The 25,997-nt window shown below is 47.3% G+C and overlaps 3 protein-coding genes across 11 annotated transcripts; 1 reads left to right on the top strand and 2 right to left on the bottom strand.

Annotated features, from left to right (window-relative positions):
- Positions 1-231: 231 nt before the first annotated feature.
- GEMIN6 (gem nuclear organelle associated protein 6) lies at positions 232-6,774 on the bottom strand. 8 transcript variants are annotated; one of them, XM_027664578.1, is made up of 4 exons: positions 6,198-6,368; positions 6,070-6,156; positions 4,123-4,268; positions 232-1,322 (listed from the first exon to the last, which is right to left on the bottom strand). In XM_027664578.1, exons 3-4 carry the CDS (start codon positions 4,248-4,250, stop codon positions 947-949), a joined length of 504 nt encoding a protein of 167 aa, XP_027520379.1. In that variant the 5' UTR covers positions 4,251-4,268; positions 6,070-6,156; positions 6,198-6,368; the 3' UTR covers positions 232-946. The 8 variants fall into 8 exon arrangements, with proteins under 8 accessions (XP_027520379.1, XP_027520376.1, XP_027520381.1 ...); XM_027664575.1 differs by lacking the exons at positions 6,070-6,156; positions 6,198-6,368 and adding an exon at positions 6,669-6,774; XM_027664580.1 differs by lacking the exons at positions 6,070-6,156; positions 6,198-6,368 and adding an exon at positions 6,375-6,487.
- SRSF7 (serine and arginine rich splicing factor 7) lies at positions 6,495-12,906 on the top strand. 2 transcript variants are annotated; one of them, XM_027664573.1, is made up of 9 exons: positions 6,495-6,587; positions 6,900-7,080; positions 7,204-7,380; positions 8,268-8,342; positions 8,432-8,533; positions 8,874-8,927; positions 11,032-11,076; positions 11,681-11,716; positions 12,593-12,906. In XM_027664573.1, exons 1-9 carry the CDS (start codon positions 6,560-6,562, stop codon positions 12,645-12,647), a joined length of 753 nt encoding a protein of 250 aa, XP_027520374.1. In that variant the 5' UTR covers positions 6,495-6,559; the 3' UTR covers positions 12,648-12,906. The 2 variants fall into 2 exon arrangements, 1 of the variants encoding a protein (XP_027520374.1); XR_003531110.1 differs by lacking the exons at positions 6,495-6,587; positions 6,900-7,080; positions 7,204-7,380 and adding an exon at positions 7,387-8,026.
- GALM (galactose mutarotase) lies at positions 12,165-24,705 on the bottom strand. Its single transcript, XM_027664572.1, has 8 exons — positions 24,360-24,705; positions 23,739-23,893; positions 20,702-20,908; positions 18,551-18,632; positions 16,761-16,902; positions 16,491-16,665; positions 15,891-16,002; positions 12,165-12,630 (listed from the first exon to the last, which is right to left on the bottom strand). The coding sequence occupies exons 1-7, from the start codon at positions 24,553-24,555 to the stop codon at positions 15,925-15,927; spliced, it is 1,035 nt and encodes a 344-aa protein (XP_027520373.1). The 5' UTR covers positions 24,556-24,705; the 3' UTR covers positions 12,165-12,630; positions 15,891-15,924.
- Positions 24,706-25,997: the final 1,292 nt, after the last annotated feature.

Genomic DNA, 25,997 nt, shown 5'->3' with positions numbered 1-25,997 from the left:
ATGAGGAGAGCCTTTTATTAATGAGGGTCAGACACACTTCTCAGCTGCATGTGAGCACAGCAGTGTGTTTTGGTGCTGGCTCCTAATAAGGCAAAACAAATACACTCTGAGATAAATGAGGGCTCTAAAGGCTCCTCACTGGATTAATAATCTCAGGAATAATCACACAATGATTCCTGCATTGTGTGTTGTCATAAACTAGAAAAAAGGCAAAAGAAACCACAAACTTACTGAATTGCAAGACATTCTCGTTTTACAGAACACTGATTTTCCAATCGCTGCTGCTCTAAAATAACAAATATAGATAGGGAATGCTTTTAAGTGGTTTTAAAACTTGCAGTTTGCCTGCTAACCTTCCCTAATAATTGTACAAATTTGGGCAACATCCTAATTCATGTTCTAAACCAGGAGAACAGTTGTGAGGAAAACAAACAACAATTAACCAACTACAACAACAAAACAAAAAATAAAACAGCTTTCTGAACTAACTTTTTAAAATCTGGTTTGGAAGTCCAAGTGTCACAATTCTCTTTCTAAAAAAAAAGAAAAAAATAATCTGGTAAGCAGTTCAAATAAACATGCCTACACCACTAGATAATTAATCAAACTAATTTTAAAGGCAGAGGAAAACACAGTTTAAATTTCTTGTATATCGCCTTTCACAATACTGTTACAAAAATACTAAACTGATATATTAAGTGATAAATCAGTTTAATACAGCATCATTACCTAATGGCTCGCTTTTAATAAAAAATAGTGCATGAGAAATGCTTGTGCTTTTGGTTTATACTGCTTGTTTTATCCCTTTCTTTACGTACAAAAAAAAATCAGACAAAAGTATCTAAACCCAGCATTTTTGCAAACAGTGAATACTGATACCCAGCACAGTTCCTAAAACACAGCAGGTAGACCCTTCCCTAAAGACAAATGCTTTAAACAGCAGACATCACTGTTGTTTCTCCAGATAACCCTGTACCAAACCTTGAACCCGGGACAGGATGATCTCGTTGGAGCTGCTGCACTGCTCGGGGCCGTACGGGGGATCAATCGTTAACACCCCTGCCACACACAGTGTCCTGCCCAACTCCCCTTGCTCTGTCACAGGGATGTGGTTTGTTTCTAGCCACGTCTTCAAGTCATTCTTCCTCTTCTCCAGTTCCTCTGGGCTGTAGGCTTTGCTTTCTTTGGGTGCAAATATGCGAGAAAGGCGTTGCTTCATTTCACTGTCCCCTTCTTTCAGTATTTCGACCTCTTGGACAGCATGGCCCATGACAACTGAAATGGACACCTTTTCATTCTCTGGGAATGCTGCAAGGACAATGCTGTCAAGGAAAGAAGGATGTGTAAGTCTCTGTTCTTAACTGAAGACTGAGAAACACAGGCCAAGATTCTTGGAAATCATGCTCACTGGCATCAGCCTATCCCAGGTACTTAGGCAACAGACAGCACCCAGCATCTTTCTTTGAAAAGAATGCTGCTGTACTCTTAAAATACTAAAAATGTGGGCTTTGCAAGCAATTGGTGGTCTTGAATTTGAAACTACTCTAGACACTATCAAACAGAACATTAAAGAAGTGAAGTGTACACTAAAATCAGGGCTTGGAATCTAAATAATTTTGTGCAGCTTTCCCAACCTTGCTGAAGAACCTGAAGTCTTCAGAAACAATGATACCTTCAATACATTTAGCATTTTCAATACTAAAGGTGTAATAAGTAAGCAATGGTAAAATTTACTCGTCAAAATATATATATTGTATTTTCTGTATATTATAGCTAATGCTTGGTTGGGACTAGAGAGTTGTAAGCTGCGGAATAGTTAACTGCTGTGTTACTATTATAAGTTGACTGTCCTGCAACTGGCAGTTCCCTACCTAGTTGGCAAAGATAAAGTATCTTGTTTTACTGAGCACGTATACCATATCCTGCTTTTCTAAAAATATTGTTTAAGTGTACTTATTAGAAAAGAAGAAGAGAACGAGGATCAGAGGGTCAAGGATGAAAATGATAAAGAAGAGCCAAGGAGAACATCTGGACACCATAATTCATACCCAACTCCAAGGACATTGAGTTAATTAAAGATACTGATGGAAAGTCCCTGGCAATCAAAATGGGCCTGCAACAGAACCAACCAGAACAAAGCCCGCGAACTCAAGCCCAATCAAGAGCTAACAAGTGACTATGGGAGGGGGTTGAAAAGAGTATAAAAGTAACTGTTTATTTGTATTGTGCTTGTGGGCCGGTGGAGAGCAGGGGTCTCTCCAGGCCACCCAGCGCGCTGATTTGCTTATCTGCACTTTATATAAATCTTATAATAAACATTGCTGCTATATTTTGATTTGGTTCATTTACCTATAACAAAGGGAATGGTGACAGCTAACACCACTAGAACTTTTAAATTAAAACTTATTAATATTTATTGATCATTACTAACAGAATTTTTTTTTTAATTACTGTTGCTAGTTTCTTAAATGAAAATAATAGTTTGAGTGTTACAAGGGGACACATTACAGCAGGTTCAGGTTCATGTTGTAGAAGCTTCGTCTTTTCCTAAGGGCACTTGCACCCCAGAAGTCCTTAAATGCAGGTAGGAAGGCAGCTTGTTATATTTCTAGGATCAATTCCTCATATATCAAACAACTGTCTTCCTCTTCTGGGAACCAAAATTCCAGAATTTGATGCCAGCACTTCACTAATCTATTGTTACCCCCATTAGTGGAAGTAATGACTTTTTGGGTTATGTCCAGTGAAATATGCCTTGATTTCACCGGAATCACTCACTGCTGCATGCACCTTTCCTACCAAAATGGTAAGAAACTCCAAGAGAAGACTATCAGAGGTCCTCCAGAGTTGAAGCAACAACCAATTCTTCTGATACTCATCAGAAGCTGAATGTTTTCGTTTCTAGCCTTCATCCTGTGCTCGTCTGGGACAAGCTCAAAACTAGAAAGGTATGAAAGAGCTCTGGCAGCAAAGAGACAAATTTCTGCCAATTCCCTGGTGCATTCTGCCTCTCAAACCCTGTTTTCAAGTTACTCACTTGAGATACTAGAGACCTGTGGTACCACTTTCTGTCCTGCTAATTTTCCTTGCCTCCTCTCCAAAGAAGCCACTACACCTCCATGGGTGTCTGGCTAGAGGGGAAAGCAGGGCACTGATGTGAGAACTCTGGACAGAGGATAAGGATTTCAACATCTAAAGCATTAAAAACATTCCTGCATTCCTGCTGTCTTTGTAAAGTAGGGCTTGGTATATTATTAAAAGCAGTCCTAAAGATATGGATTGTTGAGAACTAATAGTTGTTTAGTTTCATTTGTAAGTTTTAAATAAGAGAAAGTCAGAGTTACAATATTGTGTGGTTTAGTATGCTGTTCCTTTAGCTTTACCTGCTTAACATGAGCAGCTGGATTTGCTGAAGCCTTAGGCTGCAAGCTGTGAACTTTCAATTTGGAGATACACATTTGGCTGGTGTAGAGTTAATTTTCTTAGCAATTTTCCTAGAAGCCAGTACAGTGCTGAGTTTTGAATTTAGTATGAGAATAATGTCGACAGCACGCTGATCTTTTAGTTGTTGCTAAGCAGAGCTTACTCTAAAATCAAGGACTTTTTAGTTTCCCATGCTCAGTCAGTGAGGAGGTGCACAGGAAGTACAAACCAGATGATAAGAAGGCTGCAGCCATCAGCAGAAGCTGCAACTCGACAAGAACAGTTAATGGCCTGTCTGCAGGGACACAGAGAAAGAATCCAATAAGGTGTTTGAAGACCCTAGACCAGAAATCACCACTGGACCAAGAAGCACATGCAAAGTGCATGAAGAGCACTTGAGCAATGGGCACATGGGCTGTAAGGGTATAAAAGTCCAAGGACTTCTTTGTTCTGAGTCCCTCTCCAGAGGCGCCCAGCTCATGCTGACCTCCTGCTGTACCACTGTATTACATTGTTTATTTTTATAAACTACAGTGTTGCTTTCTCTTAGGCCTTGCCTATTAAATAAACCCGGATACACAGCCCCAGTGTGCAGTTTTTGCTCCAAATGAGTTTGCTTCAGTTTTGGGATCTTTTCTTCTCCAAAAAAACCACCTTGTTTTCTATTAGTTTTACAGAAATAAAAGCTTTGGTACTCACCTGGCAGAAACTGGATCAACTGTTAAAACCCATCCTTCATATTCGTGTTTCTCAATTGCAATAACTTTCACCAATTTGTTCACATATGTTTCCCAGTCTAGAGGGCTCTTCTTCTGCCAGTCATTCATATTTCCTACATCCAGAACCTAGAAAACAACCAGAGCAATTAGCAGACGCAGTGAATCCTTTTGCTTTGCTTTTCACATCAGAACTGAGTTTGCCTCCAGGATAAAGATTCGTCTTGAGTGAAATTTACCATTTTTTAAAAGCAGACGTTCCCACAAGTGTTTTGCATACAGCTGCAGTTCTGTAATTTCCCACACAGTTCACCTGTTTTTAAAGGCACACCAGCAAAGCCTCAAAAATCACTGTTCTGGTAACTCGACGCTTTAAACATTCCATTTACTGCTCTTGCCCTCTTACAAAACCTTCGGGATCGCCGTCCCTTGAAGGTAAAATATTACCACCTTTGCTTTCTGTACTGGCACAGCACTTGGGTCCAAGCCCTTCCGCTGCCTGTGGACAAGCGTTATCCTCCCGGATCCCGGCTCTATTCTCATCCTCTACGGCAGAGCAGCAGCAAGTGCGTTCCACTCTTTCCCCCTCCAACAGCTGCACTACCGAGAGCAAAGCTACCTCTGGTCCAGCATTGGATTCTATCCCAGCGTCCCCCCGCCAAAGGGGCCGGAGGGAGATGTGGGTAGCGCGGTGCGGGGAGGACCAAGAGCTGGGGGCAGCTCTGTTCCCCGGAGGCTCCCTGGCGATGCCAAGGGGAGCGCTTGGAGCACCCCAGCTTCACGGGAGCAGGAGGCGGGAACGCTCCGAGCCTCCCCCCGCCCCCAACCCGCTGTGCCGCTCACCTGCCCCGTTCCCGTTCCAGTCCCCACCGAGGGCTCTTGGGAACCGCGCCCGGGCGGGATCTGCTTCCTGCCGCGGCCGAGCGCCTTTCCCCGCCACGGTCCGGGGGTTTGTGAGCACGAAATGGGCCGAGACGGAGGGTTTTTAACTACAGGTGTACATATAAATTGCTTAAAGGTTTACATGTACGAGGCCCGGTTGCAAAACGAGGAGGTGGAGCCGATAGTGCAGTGGAACTGCCAGCTTCAGCAAGCCAAAACTCAAGCCTTTTCAAGCAATCCCTGTGCGTAAACAGGGATGGATGCACGCTAATCCCTGTGCATAACAGGGATGGATGCAGGCTGTGTGCACCTCGTACATAAAAACAGGATATTTTTGCTCCTCAGTTTTGAGTTGCCTTTACAAATTTCCCTGTGCCGCTGTGAAGGTGAGAAGCTTGATTCCAACACCCACCCCCACCCCCTCCGGCTGCTCTATTTCAACAGCGTTAAGGAAAAGCTTCCTACGGATGAACCAAACAAGCTGCCACTCATGTCAGTAATTTGTGAAAGTGAACATGCAATGGTTTTGTGAGCATAAAAAAAATATATCAATGCTATGAAATGAGATAGTCGTATTTTGCAGACTTGAAGTAATTTCCGTTTTTAAGTCTCAATTCAACTTCTGCAGTACTACAGGGATTCCTTATGAATGGCTTGTATCACTGTATTCAGCTACTGCTTTCAGTTATAGTTTATTGGAAAGCAGGGATAGCAAATCTAACTGCTTTCATTCTAAGAACAAGCAGCACAATGGGAAAGCAGCTCCCGTTTAAAACAGTAGCAGTGGGAAGAGGAAACAGAATTTGTTTTTATCTATATATATGCATTTTAGTTGTTTAACTGGTTCCCTTCTGGATCAGAGACAGGAGAGTGGTTTGTTAAACGTCCCTTTTGAGCAGAATACTCCAAAAGTCTTCAGTTTTAATCCCTACCGATCTTTTTTCTCCACTGTTGTAAGTGTAGTTACCACAGCTCTCCCATCCTGAATTTAGCAGTCGCCAGAGGCGACAATCAAGAGTCACAGAGAGGTGAGGCTCTCCCAACTCACGTGACTCTGCCACTGGAAGCTCCTGGTGCGGATCGAGCCATAAACGCTCGATTTGCGGGACAAACCCTGCTTTTCCTGTGGGAACAGCTCTGCTGGGATTGCTGCGCTGCGCTCCCAAGCTGCCGTGCCGCTTCGGAGGGGTCAGCACCAGCTCGGACCGCTCCCCCAGCTAAGGGGCAGCCCGGAGAGGTCCTGGTTCCCGGGTGCCACTGGCTCCTGATTTGGATATCGCCTCCAATACTGGATATATCCAAGGACTGCTCCCACACAAGAGATGTCAGGACCGAAAGATCTGCTGGCCTTACTTCCCCTGGGCAGATGATCCTGTGCAGCACCACCAGCAGACCCAGGTGCTTCCTTTCCCAAGGAAAGGTGCCATTCCCCTTCAGGCGCTCCGCCCCCTGCGCATGCGCGCCGCCGCCGGGCGGGGACAGGAGCGCGGGGAAGGCGCATGCGGTAGCGCGTGCGCGCGGGCGGCGGAGCCGTCGGGATGTCGCGTTACGGCCGCTATGGAGGCGGTGAGAGCGCTCGGGGCGCCGCGAGCGGCGGAGGAGTGCGCGGGGGGCAGGGAGAGAAGGGTCTGGGGAAGGGGCGATTACCGCGGGGAGCGGAGCGGCCGGCGGGCGCTGGCGGGGAAGGGAAGAAGGCGAGGCGGCCGCTGCTGCTGTTGTCGCCGCCGCCATTTTGCGTCAGCGGCCGTGGGGGGAGGGGGCGCGGCCGCGCGCACCGCGCTCGCGGCGAAGGCGGGAACGGCCCGCGCGGACAAGATGGCGGTGAGGGGGGGTGGACCTGAACCCGGTCCCGGTGCTGACATCGCTTCGCTCTCGCAGAGACCAAGGTGTACGTGGGCAACCTGGGCACGGGCGCGGGCAAAGGCGAGCTGGAGAGAGCCTTCAGCTACTACGGCCCGCTGAGAACCGTGTGGATCGCGAGGAACCCGCCGGGGTTCGCCTTTGTGGAGTTCGAGGACCCGCGGGACGCTGAAGATGCCGTGCGTGGACTTGACGGGAAGTACGTGTGCATTTCGAATGCTTACCGGTTTTAAGAACAGAGAGAGGTTCTCTGGTTCTTCTGCTTTTGTAGTCGTGTGGTAAACTGTAGCGTTTAACTGAGAACCATCGCGAACTTTTGCAGGGTGATATGTGGCTCGAGGGTGAGAGTGGAAGTGTCCACGGGAATGCCGCGGCGCTCCCGTTACGACAGGCCCCCTGCCCGGCGCCCCTTTGACCCCAACGACAGATGCTACGAGTGTGGTGAGAAAGGCCACTATGCCTATGACTGTCACCGCTACAGCCGCCGCAGGAGGAGCAGGTACGTGCGGGGCCGGGGCGGCCGCGTTGCTTCGCCAGTTTCGCTTTTGTGTAGTTCTTGTTAGTAAAGAAGAGAATGTTACACCAGTTTTCTTTAAACTTTAACTCTAGAATAAATGTATAGGTGTATATTACAATTTGTTGCTATTTCTATCAAATGTTAATATCTTAATAATCAACCTGGTCAAAACCTTTCAGGTTTCTTCGTTTGAGTCAGTCGCCTTGATTCAGAATGTCACGAGCCTTAAGATTTCATGCTGAGGCGCCTTGCAAATCCGACACTTAAGATCCTCCTAGACCTTGAGGTGATCAGCATAAGAGGCCAGATCCCCTCGAGCCATCTACACGTAGCTTCACCTTATTCTTTAAGGGCAGAAAATTTGAGACGGTGACCGCCGTAACAGTAAATTTGGCTTTCAATTGGGGCCCCCCTCCGGTTTAGAAAGAGGAACACCAGATTGACCACATTCCCACCTAGAAAAATCTTCTTGCGTCAATCAAGCCTCACCCTGGCTCATTGGGCTGTCAGTTTGATCGTCGTTAGATTGAAGAGAACACCTAGATGCAGCGATCGGCTATAGATACTTCTAGATCGTCTAGATCTGCTAGACCTTGGGCCAAAGAGGGTCGACCTGCAAACTTGCAAGGTTTATTTTAAATACGCATTACAGTGTTTTCTATTCTAATGTAATTCTGCAAATGTAATTCAGCTTTTAACATTTTTCTAGGCAGTAAAAATGCTCAAGACGAGTAGGCCCAGAGAGTTTTTCCAAATGACAGATGCTAGTTCCTTAGTTGTCTGAAATAAGTTTTGACTTCAGCAGGGCCTCACATGCACTGGTTGCTGCAGCTGTTTGCTGATATCTGTTTTCTCTAACCTAAACCCAGGTCCCGGTCTAGATCACGCTCGAGGTCCCGTGGAAGGAGATATTCTCGGTCACGCAGTCGGAGCCGTGGTAGGAGGTGTGCTTCAGTTTGTATTTTATTCCTGTTTTCTTCTTCTGGTTAGAGAAAGCTGCACTTGTACAACTCTTTAATTGATTTCTTTGCAGGTCCAGGTCAGCTTCCTATCGTAGGTCCCGGTCCGTTTCTCCTCGTAGGTCTAGGTCTGTGTCTCCTCGCCGGTCCCGATCGGCTTCCTTGAAGAGATCAAGGTAATTAGTAGAAATTTTTAAAAGGCTGTGTGCTTTACTTAGGTTGGAATTTTTTTTTTAATTAGGGATTGGATAGCAGACTTCAAAAGCTGCTGAGCTCTAGAAGTCAGCTTCTTAAAAAGTTTCTGATAATCCTAGTTAAAGTCACTGGCGTGGTATTTCGATGAGTTTTGAGACCTTACACAGCAGCATCTCCCATAATGAATTTCTGTGTGTAAAATGTCTAGCAATCGTGTAGGTTTTAAGTTCAACATGTGACATTAATTTATGTAGTGCTGTAATTGTTGTCTCTTCTGGTTGAGTTGACTCCTTTTTCATTTATCTTAATTTTTTATTTCAGGTCTAGATCAAGATCCAGATCTAGGTCAAGATCTGTTACATGGCCCCGAAGCAGGTAAGATATTTTCTGTGACTGCAGATACTTGGTTAGAGCTGCTTAAAAGTCTGTTCAGGCTCTCTAACAACTGTTAACATTTTCAGAAAAAGATATGTTTTCTTTCCACTAGCTTAGACGTTTGTAGTTTTAAAAAGCAATGCAGAAGATTGTTCTTTTTCTTTTTATTGTTTTGCATGCCACTGACATCCAGGTCCCCATAGTTATCACAGCTGTTGGTTCGATCGGGTTGCATTAACAGCTAACAGAGCAAACATTTATCTTAAAAGTTTATTCTTCTTTTTGTAGCACGCACAAGATTGTGGATTCTTCCCATTATTTTTCAGAGAAATCAGGATGCCCTTCTGGCAGTGTATTAATGCAGCCAGGCAAGTCCTGAAGGGCTTGGTAGTGCCCTGAGTGCTGCAGATGTAGTTCCAGCTCTGTTGAATAACAAAGTGTTTGTCTGCAGGAGCTGACTTCAATTTGAGATAAACACCTATCAGAATTACTCTGTACCAATAAATGTGTCATAAGAGTAATGATCAAATTGTAAAGGAACACAAGCTGTCATCTGTTCTCTTAAATTCTAGTTCATAGTAAGTAAATGCAGCTGGTGTTTCACGGAGCCTTGTCCAGGCAGTGTGATTGACAGGCTGGATGTGCTGGATGGACTGTCGGGAGAACAAGAGTAAATTGAAGCACTGCTCTGGAGATGGTGCTGGTTATGTCTTAGCCCATCCCCGTGCCTGCTGTCCTGGTTTGGGGGCTACTCTTTGAAGCAAGTAGCATAATGGTTAACCACGAAGAAACACAGAAAAATAAAGAGAACTTTTTATCTGAAGGGAGAAAGTAGAAAAGCCTAAAGCTGAAGGCGGCATTTTCTGACAGTGGAACAGCAAGCAATCATGGGAGTTTTGAGGGAAGGGAGAGGTGAAGATCAGAAGATGGCTTAATTAAGAGCAGACACACAGAGTAGTCCAGAAGCTAATAAAGAGAGAAGGAGGTTCCCCAAGGCAGTAGATCAGGTACACTTTTCTACCTGTTGAATCTTAATACCACTTGTTTCAACATGACTTAATCACGGCTCATCAGTGTTCGCTCTTGGTGATGAGCAGAAAACAGCTACAGTCAGCAGATTCTCAAAGGAAAAAACATCTTGATTTTACCACCATTGTTTTCTTTTTCAATACCAGGGTGGTTTTCTGCAGGGTAAAAGATACCTTTAGTGACATTTCTGGACTATTGTGTGACATCTTTCATTGTAAGCAGAAATTAGGTGACTGAGGCAGAGGAAGTTACAGATGTATGAGTGTAAAGAAGTGGCAAAATAATGGTGCTTGACTCCAAGGAGGTCACTGCTACACTTCACATGAGGCAGTTGAAAGATGGTTTCTTTACAGAAGAGTCCAAGGAATGTGTCACACCTGGAGAAAAGCTCTGTATTCATGAGGAGGACAGACTAAACAAGTACATGATGTTTGCTGGTTTGACAGTGTCACAACAGACATCTGTAAGTTGTTGTAGAAAGCCTTGGATGTGGAATATAGAACGCTTCCTTTGGGGATCTAAAAATTTCAGTTAGGCTTTCAGGCAGTATTAGTGTTTGTTATGGTGCAGCAGTCTTATCTCAAAGACTGACATTTAGGACAGTTTTTTTCACAAGGATTAAGTTCAGACATTTCAAAAAATATTTGAAGCAAGTGCATGTGTAAGATGAACTTCACAGAGGAGAAAGATACTTGAGGAATGTGCTGTTCTGCAGCCAATTTAACTGTAGTGGTAGATGTCTCTCAAGCCTAATAAAACTTGCAAGTTTAGCGCATGGCTTTGTATTAGCTGTGTGAAAATACTGGTCAGGATTTGGGTTGTTCATGTATTCCTTCCATCTGCATCAGCAAACACTGGTCATCAGCCAGGGACCAAAGTACTGAGCAACATGTGCAGCATCCATGTTTAAAGCTTTCTTCTGAAACTTAGCAGGCAAAGCCCTGGAAAGTTGCAGGATTCTTTGTGTTCAGCATGACAGTTCTCATACATCGAGTGTGACTGCTGCTGTCTCAAACATGGGAACATGTGTGCTATCAGCTTCCATGCTGAGCTATGTTTTTTCTCTTTGTTGTAGGTCTAGGTCTCATGGCAGATCAAAGTCTGGCTCTCCAGCTAAGAGGTGAGCATGCACAGATAGAGCCTGCAGTAGTGTCTCAACTTCAGTGCTAGGTTTGCATGATTAACAGAGCCTGGTCCTTTAGAAAAAAAGTCTTGCAACGTGGGCCCCCACCTAATCTGTTTGTGATATGACAGAGATTATAAAATTTTCTCTGTAACTCTTGGGAATATGTTCCCAAAGCTGTCCCTTTGTTTTCATTAACTCTTTGTAGTTTCCAACATATTACTAATTTTTTGTGGGTTTGTGCTCAGTTGTTATATTTTTCTATCCATAAGAAAAAGGGCCTGAGCTTTGTTAATGCTGTTGATAAAACAGCAGGAACCCGTGGTGATGTTTCTCTTCTCAAAGCCTCATGTCAGTACTACCCCTTGCTTTTCTGTTCTGTCTGCTGAAGACAGTTGCTTAAAATTAATCTCCACGCTAAATGAATAGAGTCTCTGTCAGAGTAAAAGTTGATTTGAAAACTTTGATATTGGAAGGACCTTCTGACTAGATCCCATAATAATTCAATTGCTTTCTCATATGCTTTTTTTTTTAATATAAAAGTTTTGAATATGAAAGTATTTGATCTTTAAGCTGCATTGCTGATATTCTGTTTTGACAGTCGGTCAAAGTCCCGATCACCATCTCCAAAGAGAAGGTATGTTGATCTCCCTACTAGTAACATAGACTCCCTAGAGCTGGCATTTTAGTATCTGCGTTGATTTCTGCTGAGGAGTTTGACTGCTGCTTGTAGGCTTCATATATGGTAATATGTATACATGGTAGTAATTCCTCAGGGTACTGGTTACGTAGCAGTGTTACGTCCCATCTTTGTCTGCTCCCCTGTTCCTTTCAGTTCAGTGACAGTTTCATTGCATAGAGACTGATAAGCTTAAAACACAGAATAAATGTGGAAATCAGCTTTCAGTCTCATTAAAAGCTACATGGAGGTTGGGGAAGGTGGAGTAACCTGGCACAGCAGTCAGGAATGGAAGATCAAGCCTGTGACTTTTACTGCTGTCACAGATTATTTGTTCTATCCCAAAACCCAGTAAAGTTTTCTCTCTGTATGTATGCATTATGTGTAGTGACAGAACCAGCAGCACTTTTTCCCTAATTTGAATTCTTTAATAGTTCATTTTTACAACTTCAGTGTCAAACAATCACAAGGGTGTGAGTAGGTGCTCACAAATGCTGAATGATCACAATAGGTTTTGACAAGCTGCTGTTTCAGAACAGTGAAGAGGTTTCCTACCTCTCTGAAGGTCACTATTAGTAATTAGATAGCCTTACAGTAATCACTTGTAAATTGTATTATAAAAATAACAGGAAAGAAATGCAAAAATTTGAAAGAAAAAAAAAGTATTATGTCCAAATCATCAACCTATTACCGTTTTCCATACTGATTGGTTATTTTATTAAAAAACAGGGCTTAAAGGGTGCCAGGGTCTAGGTGTCACCCTGTTGCTTTTTCCTGTATTCGTGAATCCCAAAGGTCTGCTGAAATGTTAATTGTGGATTCTTTTCCTTTCAGCCGCTCACCATCAGGAAGCCCGCAAAGAAGTGCAAGTCCTGAAAGAATGGATTAAAGTTATGAAGTTAATCTTTTAGGAAGAAAGTTATTTTGCTTACATTATTATAAGGGATTTTGTGGTGTCTTTGTAAATGTAAGAATGTAGATAGAAGAGTATATCGACTAAAATTTGGCATGATCTGGGTCTTCTGAGTTAGTCACACCAATAGACTAGCACAGGTCTCTTTTTATTGTATGAAATAACTTCCTGTGATATGAAAATGTGGGACTTTTTTATTGGCACATTGAAATAAAATGTGTATTTTTAACTAAAACCTCTCTGTAGTAACCCTGCTGCTTCTGTTAACATTTGGGTAATTTTAGCTGTGTGCCATGTAATGTGGATGAAAAATGTCTGAAATGGGAATGACTAACACTGGTCAGTGTCTTCTCAAGGCAGCCACTTTTCACATCTACTGTTGAATGGTCTTTGGTGAAAGAATCGGTTCCTGCTTTCTTTAAAATGGAATTTAATATCCATGTCTGTTTACAGATGGATAAAAATTGGCATATGACCGTTTCATTCCTTGATGATTATTTAGTGGGCATTCATTTTTTTCCCTGATTTGCTTATTCTGCAAAGCTTGTTCCCTGTTGTTTGACTGGTGATACCAGATGCTCGAAAATTTAAGGATAAACTTTTCTCCAAAACACATCTTTTAAGCAGATAACATCTGCAGAAACCTCTAAAGGTAATAGAAATCATTAATAACTTGACAATTGCTACTTTAATTTGTTTCATTTTTTAGTTCCTTAGGCTGTTAATATAAAGAAAACTTCTTAAAATATCTCAAGGCGGGTTTTCCTTTTTTGAGGGCAGGCGTAAGGCCTTCTGAGCTACTTTCTGAAGGACCTTATGAAAATGTGTTTGAGAGGCGAAAGAAAGCTGTTGCCAGTCTTTCTGCAGCTCACTCAAACTCTCCTCCTTAAAGATTCTCAACTGACCTCAGGAGTTCTAACCTGCTTCACAGAAACTGGTATGTTTTTAAAGCAGCCTCCATATCCTGGAGATGGTTTTGTTGAATTATGCTAATTTCTTACAGCAGATGTACAACCTGCAGGACTAACTATTTGTGTATAGGTGTGTCAAACTGTCCTCATTCTGTATAAAAGAATTGTATGATAAGGCATTTTGTTGACACAGATCACAGTAAAAGACTGGAAACAACGTTGGAAGACTGCACAAACAAACTGGTAGGCAGAGGGGAGAAAAGCAAACTTTTTTTTTTTGCTAGGATGGGATATCTAGCAGATATCCCAGTTTCAGCAGTAAATAAGCACTGAAATGGAAAGCAAGGCCTGTTTGGGCTTCTGATGCAATCTGTCATAGCAGTTTGCTTCCAGTGTGTAAACCACAGCAGAGCAGCTCACCTGGAAACAAAGTTACAAGATGAACTTGGGTCACACCTTGGGTAACGCGTGGTTTTCAAGAACCAGGTTTACTGTTAACAGGAAGCTTTTCCAGTGTCAACAGTCCAGATTCTGAGTGTGCTGACCTGCTGCAGCATCATCTGGCCCTTGTGCCTGGTCCTCACTGCTGTGGTGCTTCCTGTGCCTGGATCCTCCCTGGTGCCCGCGATGGGTGTTGGGTGTTCCCTGTGCCAGGTGCAATGATCCATATTCCGGCAATACCCGTTAAATTCCGTTGTTGCCGCAGTGGGAGAGCAGGGGGTGGCACGAATGTTACCCTGCAGTGATTCAGCCCAAATGTTCAAAGCCTGTGATCCGTGTTTGGAATATTTACTGGTTGTGCAATGCCTGCCCAGTTTATGGTGTGCCTGGTGAGAGGCACGTGTACACCACTGCTCTGGAATTTGATCACCTTTTCTTTTCTGTACTCCTACGGCAAACCTACTCCACAATAAACCTGCAGACTGACACGACAGCTATGCTGGTACCTGTTTTTCAGTACCCAGAGACACCGTGGAAGACTGAGCTGAGGAGCCCAGGGTTTCTGTAGGGGGCTGGGGTTCCTCTAAACCCGGGTGTAGCAGTGAGAACGAGAGCAAGGAGGCAGGGCTGTGCTGGCAGGGATGGCCACTGCAAAGGACAGCAAGCACTTCAAGGTGCAGAGAGGGAGCAGTGACAAAGCTGGCTTCTGTGCTTCTGTGCAGCTGTGGTGTCCAAAACGGGGTGGCTGTGCTGTCTCCCTTAGCTCATCATCATCCTTGGAGGCTGTGCAGCTCCAGCTCTCGCCTGAGTTTGGAAGGATTTCACCACAAATTCCATACAGGGTGAGCAATTGGAAAAGATCCCCTGACGGGTGTGTTGTGTGACGGCTGCTGCTGTGACCTGGGCCCTGCGCCTCTGGGCAGGGTGTGCACACCCCACACAGCCTGGGTCAGGGGCAAGGGGACATGTATCCAAGGTCTCTGGTGCGATGGGCAAACCCCACTCTCATAACAGGATTCCCCTGGTTTGCAATCTGGCATTCCCTGCTACTGGGCTTTGCTCTCCAAGTGGGTGCCTGGCCCAAGAATTGTCTACCTGTTTCCCTGGGGAGACGGCTGTCAACTCCCTAATGTGATGGTACGGCCATCCCCTGGCTTATGCTAATTTTTTATGAAACCTCAGAAACATGGAGGTTTTCATCAGACAGGCCCCTGTTACAGGGGTTTTGAGATTACATGTTTCATGTGGAAACACAACATTAAGATGATGGTTTTCCTCCTGCAGTTCAGGACTAAATGGATGTGCCTGCTTCACTTCAGCAGCCAAGGCGTCTTCCATACTATGCTCTTGTGCAGCTCTTGCTGGTTCAAAATAGGAGTTGAACCAGAGGATCCAGGGCAGCCAAGTGGGATAATCCCAGCACAATGTCCTCCACAAAGCTATCCTGCATAGGCACTGTGCACTGTGTAAAGAGAGCAGCAGCCAGCACAGCTCGGAGCACTTTGCAGATGTTGTAATGAACAACCACAACTGCATCAGCCTTCCCACGTGCTTTGCATGAATATCACAGATGTTCCCCTGCTGTAGTTGGAGCTGTGACATGCCATATCTCTAAACAAGGTGTTCTCAGTGCATTTTTTACTGCAAAACAAAACCTAGTGCCCAGGGTGAGGCTAGGCAGAGTGTGAGAGCTTTGCATAGAACAGATAGCAGCAGAGGTGGTGACAGGAGTTAAAGCCAGCAGAAATCACGGTGAAAACCACACAGGAAGAAAAGTGCTCCCAAGTGGGATGCATCACCCAGGGTAGTTGGAGAGCTGTGTTTGGCACTTGGCAGGGTTTCTGGCTAAGCTGCTGGAGGCACTTACCCCTCTCACTGGTAGGAGTCAGCAGCCCTTCTCCTCAAGCAGCCTTGAACACGAGCCACGTGGTGGAGTTGTATTCCTCACCCGGATGGAGTAGGACGTTGGGAAAGTGGGGCTGGGGAGAGGCAGCAGCACATCAGTGACTGAGTGAATTCCATGGGATCACAAAGAGTCATAAAAGCACGGCTGCATCCCTTTGGCCTTCCCAGGGCATCATCCTACAGCTCCCCCCAGCCATTTCCAGCAGCAGTGTGTAACCCCCCATCACTTGCCAGCTGGCTGAGTGGGCGAGTCCTCCTGCTGGTTGAACTCAGGCCATAAGGAATAATTCAGATTTATGAGGACGTGGCAAGGCCCCAGTGGGGTCTTCTGCTCTAGACCCCATGCTTTGGGAAGCTGGGCTGCACAGGGTTAGTCCCTGCTGCACTGGCTGACCCCTCCCTAAGGCCACAGTATGCTGTGACCTGTGCCTGCTTGTTCTGGTGTCTACAGAGCTTCTCCAAGACTCTGTTTATATATTTAAGCCCCAGAAACATGGAGGGGGGGGTATGGTCCCCAGCCACAGGACCCAGGTAGCTCCTATGGGGGGAAAAGACAGTTCACCTTGTTGACGGCATCGGGCCAGTTCTGGGTTTCCAGGCAGAAAGCTGAGTGCTTGGGGTATGTGATGCCACCTTTGCCCTTCAGGGAGCCATCAAGGTTGTTCCCGGTGTAAAACTGGATGCCAGGCTGGGTGGTGTGAACCTCCATGGTCCTGCCAGTGCGTGGGTGGCGAGCCCTGGGGAAATGCCAGTGGAAGATGCCAAGGGACTGCCTGAAGGGGCACCCCACAGTTTTAGGGGTTGGGGACCCCTTGCCAAGGTCCCAGCCTACCTGGCTACAAGGCGTGGAGACTGCACCTGCTGCAGGCAAAAGTTGTGGTCAAAGCCATCCAAGTGAAACTTCTGCAAGTGCTTTCCCAGCTCCACAGGCTGCCGGAGATCAAATCCGGTGCCCTGCACGGCGGCCACCTCCCCTAAGCAAGGAGAACAGCAGCGTCAGCCACTCCTCCACACACCAGCAAACCCCTGTGGGGCTGGTCCCTGGGCAGGATTGAGATCCGTTGGTTTGATGAGCCGAGGGGTTTTAGCCATTTGTGATCCTTGTCTCGGTGCAGTGTCCTGCTTCAAGCAAGCTCACCTTGTGGCCACTGTGACTTGGGCTGGGACATCACTACCTTGTCCCCAGCACAGCTGGCAGCCCCTGGGGGCGCTGCTGCTCTTAGCAGGGGCAAAGCACAGATAAGGAGCAAGAAAACACAAGGGAGGTTTGTATTGGTAACTGTACAAGCCAATTAATATAAACCCAAAACTTCTTAGCTATTAATGTTTGTGTATGCATAATATTTACATACAGACATTATCTATCTCTGTACAAAGAAATTAATCCTCCCAGATCTCTGAGTAAACATCTGTGAGATGGCCATGAAGGTGGTCCACCTATGGGATGGTGAATATGGGACCAGTGGGACCAGTCCCCTGCTGCCTCAGGGCATTGTTTCAGGAAAATGGTTCAAGACCGTAAACCAAACATTTTCTCTTGTCTTTTTTAAGGCCTGCTGTGGGAATGAAGTCCTGTGAAGCAAGAACAGCCCCAAGACATACTAAACACAGTGCAAAACACAGTCACGCCAACCCAAAGGGGATGGGTTTGGTGTAGGAAAGGGGAGAGACGAAGGGAAGGGGAGGGATGTTTTCCTAAAGTCACGTTTTTAATACCCCTCTCTAAAGAGAGATGTTTTCAAAGGTCAGCAGGCAGCTGCCAGCATTGGGGATGGTGGTGTGGGAACATCCCAGCCCTGTTGCAGGCCCCATGAGCTGTGCTCTGCTCACTGCAGCCACGCATCCTGGTTGGCTCTGGCTCTGCACCAGGTGTGCCCTGCAAACCTTGGGAAGCATCAGTCTGCACCTGACAAGCAGCACATTTCTGTGGCTCCTGATCCTGTCTAAAAGGAACACATTTACTCAATTCAGCCATGAGGTGGAAAAACACCTTGGAAAAAAATGAAACCATTCTGATTCAGTTACTCACATAAAATACAGCAGCCATTGTATGCCAGGGCTGTGTCTTTAATACTTGCACAAATCTTGTCTTCATCCCAGGACTAAGACTACACACAGAAAAGGGAACTGCAAAAAGCAGGGGTAGCAAGCTGGCCACAACTATGATGCGAAACATCTTCATGGTGAAAGAAGCAGGAAGAAGCAGGGCAGTGGTTTTGGTATGGCCTTAAGCTTTTCCTGTGCTTGTGCACAGGCATGACATGCCAAGCTGAGCAAAAGCCACATGAACCAAGGAATCCACTCCTCCACTCCAGGTAGCTCGTCTACTATATGGATCCATGTTGCAGTCTCACATCACACGTGCCTCTGGCCCCATTTCCTGCTGCTCCTCCCTGCACCCCCTAGGCAGATCTGGTCTCCAGGTCTGGGGCCTGGTGATGTAACCAGCACCTGGCTCTGCCCACTCTGCTCAGGCACAGTGGGACTGTGCCCATGGATGAGGGCCCCTGGATCCCCTTGGTGCTGGTGTGCCCCCCTTGCTGGGCACTGCTGCTCCCAACACCAACATACTCCTCTGACAAACCGCCCCTCCCCATGTGCCACACGTGCCACACCACCCACCGGTAGGGATCTTGGTGTCGTCCACAGGCAGGTAGGAATCTGCTTCAATGGAGATCTCGTGGTCATAGACATCCGGGGAGCCCTGCAGGAGGATGGGAAATGCTGGGATTCCTGCTGCAGCCCTTCCACTGCTCAAGCAGCGCTAAGCTCATTTGGGAAGTGACCGTCCACAGTGGTGCTACAGCTGATCTGGTAGTGCCTGGCCATCATCCTACCCTGACCTTGGGCACAGCACAAAGGTACTGGCACAGGCAAAAACCTTCATGGGCCCTAAGAACTGTAAATCCCACAGGGCTTGTACCTCACCAAGCAGTACCACCCTGAAGACTGACTATCCAGCAAAGGGCAAAGGGGGAAGGAAGCAAGCAGGGGAGAATGAAACCCATCCTCCTGGCTCATCTCCTGCATTGCAGCAGGGGTGAGCTCCTCCTCTTCCACAGCCTCAGAAATGCTGTCAGACAACCTGCTGGGCTGGAAGGGGAGCAGGATCAAAACTGAGCCTTCAGGTCACTATCTAATCTGAGGAGCAATTTCATGCCTAAAGGTCTCCTGTTCCTCTGGAACACACCCGAGTTGCACGCTGCAGATATTGATACTACTGTACCTCTGGGAGTACAAGCAGAGGGTACACTTAAAACTGCACAGCCATTATCAACAGCAGCCTCCTGCACAGAGAAGCTGGCTTGTCTCTCACTAACACTTTTAAGTGAATTTGTCTCATGTCCAAGTGTGACTGCACTGCACTTTCCTATTACTCTGACCAGCAACATCTTATTTCTTAGATCCTTTTCCCTCCTCAGTTATAAACAGGGTGAGACTAAAACACTGCTGCAATTAACAGCCTATTTGGTTGACAGGACCCAGAACAGGGTGTGGGAGCCCTTTGCACCCAGCTACTGCAACCTTGCTACTCTGCAGCTTTGGCTATCTCACATCCCGTTTCCGTGATGTTTCTCCTCCCCATTTTGATGTGGGTAGTTCAGTGCCGGCATTAGAGGCCCTGAACTCAACTGTAGTGGACTGATTACAAGATGGAGTCTGATTACAAGATGGAGTGTGCTTCACCATGGTCTCGAGCATGGAGTTAAAAACCCTTGATGCTACAGCTAGGCTGCTGCAGGAGCTGAGCTACTTGCAAAAGCTTCAGGAGGCACCTAGCAAGCCAGCAGAGGCAGGCAGAGGAGCAAAAAACATGAAAGGTTGTTACAATCAAAAAACGTGGGAAGGACTTACTCTCCCAAATAAGGTATGCCAAGCAGATCTTGCTTGGAGAAAGGGGAACCCAGTCAATGGACACTCAGGGCCCATCTTGATAGCAAGTGACCTTTGCTCAGATACTGGTGAACTGGCCAATGGGCATCTGGGGGCTACCACGGGGAGGGTATTTAAGGCCATATCTGGAGACTGCTGGGGGGGCTGTTTGAGGACTGCTGAGGGAGCTGCTGCCACTCTGTTACCCTGCTGGTTCTGAGTTCCTCGGAGGATACAAGGTGACCAGGGAAGAAGCCCAGCAGAGATCTACTAGCTTGCGAGCCAGCAGAACTTCATGGTGGTGGTAACTCCTGTCCTGTGCTTTTAACAGTTACCCTTAGCTTTTCCTACTTTTCTATCTTCCTTCTTTCTCTCTGCTCTCTTGTGCTACAAGATAAAGTTGAATTATTGTCTTGGGATCCAGCATCTGGCCTCATTTGTGCCTTAATCTCTCTTATGAGAATGCTTTAGAACCTGGCTCCCCTCTGCATCTAAGTGGATTGGAACACATCCATGCAAGGGTTCAGCATGTTGTCTCAGAAGTGCCAACAGAATACAGCTAAGAAATGTCAGTCCAGCACTAGGGCACACCAGGGCACCTCCTCTGTAATCTCCCCAAGGGAACAGGAGACACTGAAGCTCCCCAGTTACACACAAAAGGAGAGCTAATATTCAAGAAGCACTGAGACAACATGTCCTCAGTTGAGGTCTGTGCGATTCTGTCCTGTCCCTGCATGCAGCCCACAATGCACAGAGACAACCCCCAAAAACATGCTGTGTCCCCAGACCAGCATGTTGGTCCTAATGATCCCATGGGAAGCTCACAGATCATCCCATGGGTCCCCAGGCTTTCTTCCCTTGCACAGTGTCTCTCCAAGGAGTTCATCTCCCCACGTTTACCTGCCCTGCGAGGTTGAAGTACGCGTGGTTTGTCAGGCTGATGGGTGTCGTCTTGCTGGTCTGGGCTCGATAGTTGATGGCCAGCTGCCTGCCACTGAGGGTGTAGGTCACCCAGACTTTCAGGTCTCCAGGGTACCCTTCCTCACCATCGGGGCTGAGCCGGAAGAAGCGGACACCATCCGGGAGTACCTCGGGGCTCCAGAGAACCTGCAAGGAGCATGATTGTTGGTGGGACAGTGATGGGAAACCACTTCTCTCCTGCCCCAGCCTGGGCTAAACCCAGGGACAGAAGGCACTCAAGGGATGTTGCACTGAAACAAAGGCTTTTTCATTCACCTTTCCTGCCCTTACTCCTAGAAGGGAAAAAAGGGAAAAAAAAAAAAAAGGGACCAATCAATCTTTTTCTCCCTGTGAAGGACTAAAACCAAGATCCCCTTGTTGAAAAAAAAAAAAAAAGGGAAGAAAACACAGGCACCCACCTGCTCTTGGTCAGCCAGGACCAGCAGCAGTGAACAAGTTTTCCAATGAGCAACTAGACAAACAAGGCAGTTTGGCAGTCTGATGGTGGTCTGTTCCAGCCTGCGTTACTCCATGCCTAAGAGAGTCCACATGTTTGACTTTTTGCCCTGCAGCTGGACTTATTCCCCTTTCCATGGATCTTATGATGTACAACATCACTTCAATGAGCTGCCACCCTTCCCTCTGCTCACTAGGCTCTGGCTTCTAGGACAATGTAAGTACACACCAGGAGCTCTTGCTCAGGGGCAGGGGTTGGGTTAAATAGTACCAGATGTACTGCCAGACACATCCACAGGTCTCTCTCCAGAGAGCTGGCAGCTCTCCCATTCTTGCCCCTGCCACAGACCAGGGCTCTGCTTGAAGCCAAACATGCCAGCAAGTGAAGCAAAGCAGCTCACCACACACAGATGCCCAGATAGCCTGTTTGACCCTGGCCTGATGCTAAGGATGGATGTGTGATAAGAGGTGAGGTGTCTGGGCTCTGGAGTTTTGCATCTACCTAAGGAATAGTTACTGTCTAATCAAAGAGGAGAGATTTAGGAATGGGGGCCAGATAATGCTTTTGAGATGATCCTTCTCATGTCCTACCCAGAGATCACAAACAATGGGGCACTGTCAAAAGCCAGCATTTTCACCAAACATAGGAACTGAGGGTGCCAAATATACCAGGCTGCAGAGCAGGTCCTCCTGCTCAGAGTGCAGGTCAGCTGCAGCTCCCACTGCTCTACAGATGCTATGGTTTCAACTACAAGTTTCTATTTAAGTTCTTTGAAGAAAAAGCTATAAAAGTCCAGGAAGCATAGAGGTATCATCATTTTTTTTAAGATAAGAGGGTTATTTTCTGAAGTCCCCCAGCAGTGTGGTCATGTACTGCTGCCATGCAAGCACAGCTACAAGACCCTCATCAGACGACACACTGACCGCAGCACTGAGATCTGCAAGATCAGGAAGAACTGACAAGATCTATCAAGACAGTAACAGCCCAATGCCACTGTGTCTTGTTTGTGTTAGGGTTATCTCTGAACAGTGATTATTTCCTGGCTGGAGGAGGTCTTGAGAGGGTGCCCACGTGTGCCCTGTGGGCCAGAGGACACACAGCACTGGCTGGGAGATGTCACAGGCACACTGTCCCCAACAGGCTGGTGTGCCTTCAGCAAGCAAGGGGAAGAGACCACATCCCCCACCTGCAGAAGACAGCCCGGAAGCCTCAGGTGCAAAGGAGTGCATGTTTTCAGCTCCAGATCTCAGGGGTCAGGGTGCATAAAGAAACCTTAAACCAAATTGTCCTCTTTGGGGCACAACAGCCAAGGAACCCCTGTACTCCCTTTTTTCTGAGGCTGCTGAGGAGCATTTCATCCCAACCTGATGACAGTTCACACTGTACTGCCTAGAAGTGATTTTTTTCTAGACACTCTGACTTTTGTCCCATCAGCCTGGATGTCCTTTCATGAAATAAAACATTAACCCAGGAAAACAGGTATGCCAGCATATTCGCATGTGTTCCTCTGGGGAAATGGTGGATCAGCTACCTGCTGGTCACAAATACATTTGATCTGACAGAGGCCAGGAAAGCAGAGACTTCTGAGCCTGCTCTGCAATGGAGCAAGGTTATCAGCAAGGCCTTCAAGAGAGGAAATGCTCTGTTGCTCTCACCATCTATAGTGCAGGGACAGTATTTGACTTCGGCAACAGCTCTTGGGAGAAGATGGAAAAGGTTGAGTGCCTGGGGGCCAGGGAAAGGTTATTTTAACTCATGAAGTCACAGGGGAGGGCTGCGAAGGAGACACAGTGATCCTGGATACTGGGATTTTAGGCCTGATCTAGTTTCCCACTGCTGGGAGTCAGAGTGAGAGCCAAGTGGCACGGAAGGGTGCATGCAATGACTGCACTGAACCTGCAGCACCACCCTGCTCTCCCCCTACTTGGAAGTGCTGTTACAAGCAAGCAGCAATGACAGTTTCTGCAAACCCAGGTCCTTCTGACTCTGGGAGGAGGTATGGACAGGTACCAGCCTTTAAACTGCAAGTGGAAATCAGCCTGTGTGGATCCCTGTTCCCCAGGACACTTTCTTTGGGCACTGGCACACCTACAGTACCCACTCCAGGGTGGTACAGCTGGTGCCCAGGGAGCCTCCATTGCACTTGAGGTTGGTCCTCACTTTTGTGTCCCAAGCCAGGCTCTGTAGGAGCAGCACCTTGCCCAGGACAACCCTATCAGAACTGGGCTCATGAGGCCTCAGGGCTGCAGGCACACAGAGGAAGCACAGCACCCCTCAGCACGACAACAAGGAAGATATAAGCGAGCCCTGCAAACTCAGGCAAAGACAAGCCAACCCAGCAGCTCATAGGATCTGTCTCACTTCCCCCCATTCCTGCACTCACAGCACTTTCTGAGCTGATTCAACTCAATAACCACCAGAAAATGCTACAGGGTCGGGAGGGAAGACATCATATCCTCTTGCCACAACCCCACAGGCTGTGTGCTGGGAGGACACTGGGACGGCCAACCTGATTTTCACCTTGTCAAATCCCTTGGCTCCTCCATGCAGGCTGTTGGGCCCATTGTTGAGGAACAGCTGATACTCCTTCCCGTCCAAAGTGAACCTGCCCTTCGCAATCCTGTTGGCAACACGCCCCACGACAGCACCGAAGAAGGGGTGCTTCCTTGTGTAACCTGTCCAGAAAAACAGCACACGGTTGAACAGAAGGACTGGGACAGGATAGGTGGTCTCCGGGTGTGCTTATGGATTCAGAGGTGTCTCTCTCTGTTTCCCTCCAGGACTAAACACATGACTGCAGTCCCAGTGTTTCACAGGACACACAGCTCACCACTGATTAAAACAGCCTGATGGGATCTTGTGTTCTTTGGAGATTTGCAGAAAAGGGCTCTTGCAGTCAAGGTGTGATTCAGAGCTGCCCCATCAGAGGGACACACTGCAAGCTGGAGCCACCAGTGTCCCAGTTCAACATCCACCACATCCAGCCAGGACAGGCAGCAGGAAGTGTATCTGTTCAGCTCATGATTTGGAGGGGACCCTTAGAAGCAGATCACGCTGTAAACGCTGGTTAAATTGCTACATTGCTGATTGTGGGGGAGTGTTAATTTTTTTTTTTTTTTAAATAAACGGATTTAGACCCACCTTCCAAAGTGTCAAATCCCAGGACAACATCTGAAAACTTCCCATCCCTGTCTTTAGTCTCCAGAGCGGCGATGATGCACCCTAAGGACAGGATCTCCACTTTCACGCTGTCCGACTGTAAGACGAACTTCTCCACCTCTCCTCCTCCCTGCTCCGCGGGCATCCGCCCGAACGCCTCTCTCCGCACCGCTGTCATCGCTCCCCAAAAGCCGGCCACCGACCCCTTCGGGGAGCCGCAGCGCTTCCCGGGAACGACGCTCGTGAGGAGGAAGAAACAATGGCGGCCGGGACGGGAGCACACAAGGCTCCAAAGGGCGGACAGAACACCGGCCCGGCCGCCTCCCGGCGCGGGGAGGAGCCGCGCCGCGCCCGGTGCAGGGAGCGCTGGGCACCCTGGGCTGACACCGAGGAGCAGCAGCCGCCGGGTCCGGGCGGCGGGAGGTGGCCGAGGGGAGCGGGAAGGATGCGGAAAGAAGGGAACGAGGCTGCAGTGCTCAGGCGGGCGCTGCCAAGCCGGGCAGTGCAGCCGCCAGCTCGCAAGTCCGGCGGACGGACCATCGCCTCTACCCTCTCCTGTGCCCCACTTGCATCACACCGACACGACTTTCACGGCCCTTGCAAAGCGTGGCACGACAAAATGCTGTTTTCTCCCTTTGTCCTCCCCCCCCTTAGTCCCTCCACAAGAGGCAGAAGGCAGTGCCTGCTGACGGAGCTGTAAATCAGGGTCAGGGTATTTGCTGGCCCAGGGTATTATTCTCCAAGTTGTGGCTCTGACCCAGACTCCATTAAAAATCATTGTCATTCGAAATATTGACCCCTGCCTGTCTCCGGTCTTTGCAGGCAATTTCAGTCTGCAGGGAAAACCCTGGCAACATGTAAGTAATGTATGTGCATATTTGTGACCTCTCTTGGCAAGGCTCAAGTGCAAGGCTAGAGAACCTCACTACGATTTGGTATGGTTGTATTTCTATGAGAGCCCATTTTCAGAACTTGTTCAAAGAACCAATAATTCCTAGAACTGCCACCAAAAAGCCTCAATCAATCAACCAGTGGTTGCTAAATCTTAATTTCCAACACAGCCACCATCCTTTGACAAGACAAGCTACAAATTCCAATCCAACACAGAAACAAAACCTCCCACCCAGGGCTGAGCAGAGACGGTTTGGAAACCTGCGCTTCTTTGTTGGTGACAGCCTCATATTTGCTGTGTAACACAAATGACTGTTCCTGTGTTTTCTTCTGCACCTTCTCAATCAGTGCTCTCTATCCAAAAACAACATTGCAAGTAAACATCCTTTTTAGTGCTCATCTATACTATCTCCCGTTTGAGACATGACAAGGAGCAGCACAAACCTTGGAGTGAGGAAGGCCCCTGATGGATGGAAGAGAGGTCAACCTCATTTATAACCGATTTGTGAAGTGTTTTCACATGCAGAGTGTTCCCAGAAGCTCACTCCTTAGCACCTTGCCTCCCTCAACACCTCTCCCTCAACGTGCTTCTCCAGACATAGGAAGCATTTCTGCTTTGCAAAGACCAGATTTCATTGACCTGTGAGTTTTTTTAACATGACAGGGGTTGCCATTTTGATTTACTTCTCTGATTTGCAGCAGAGAAGGTCCAGATCAAACTCTTTGTCT

This window comes from Corapipo altera, unplaced genomic scaffold (genome assembly GCF_003945725.1).
Source record: "Corapipo altera isolate COAL_440 unplaced genomic scaffold, ASM394572v1 76, whole genome shotgun sequence".
Taxonomy (NCBI): Eukaryota; Metazoa; Chordata; class Aves; order Passeriformes; family Pipridae; genus Corapipo; species Corapipo altera.
The sequence above is the reverse complement of the archived record's forward strand: the minus strand, read 5'-3'. Positions and strand labels throughout refer to the sequence as shown.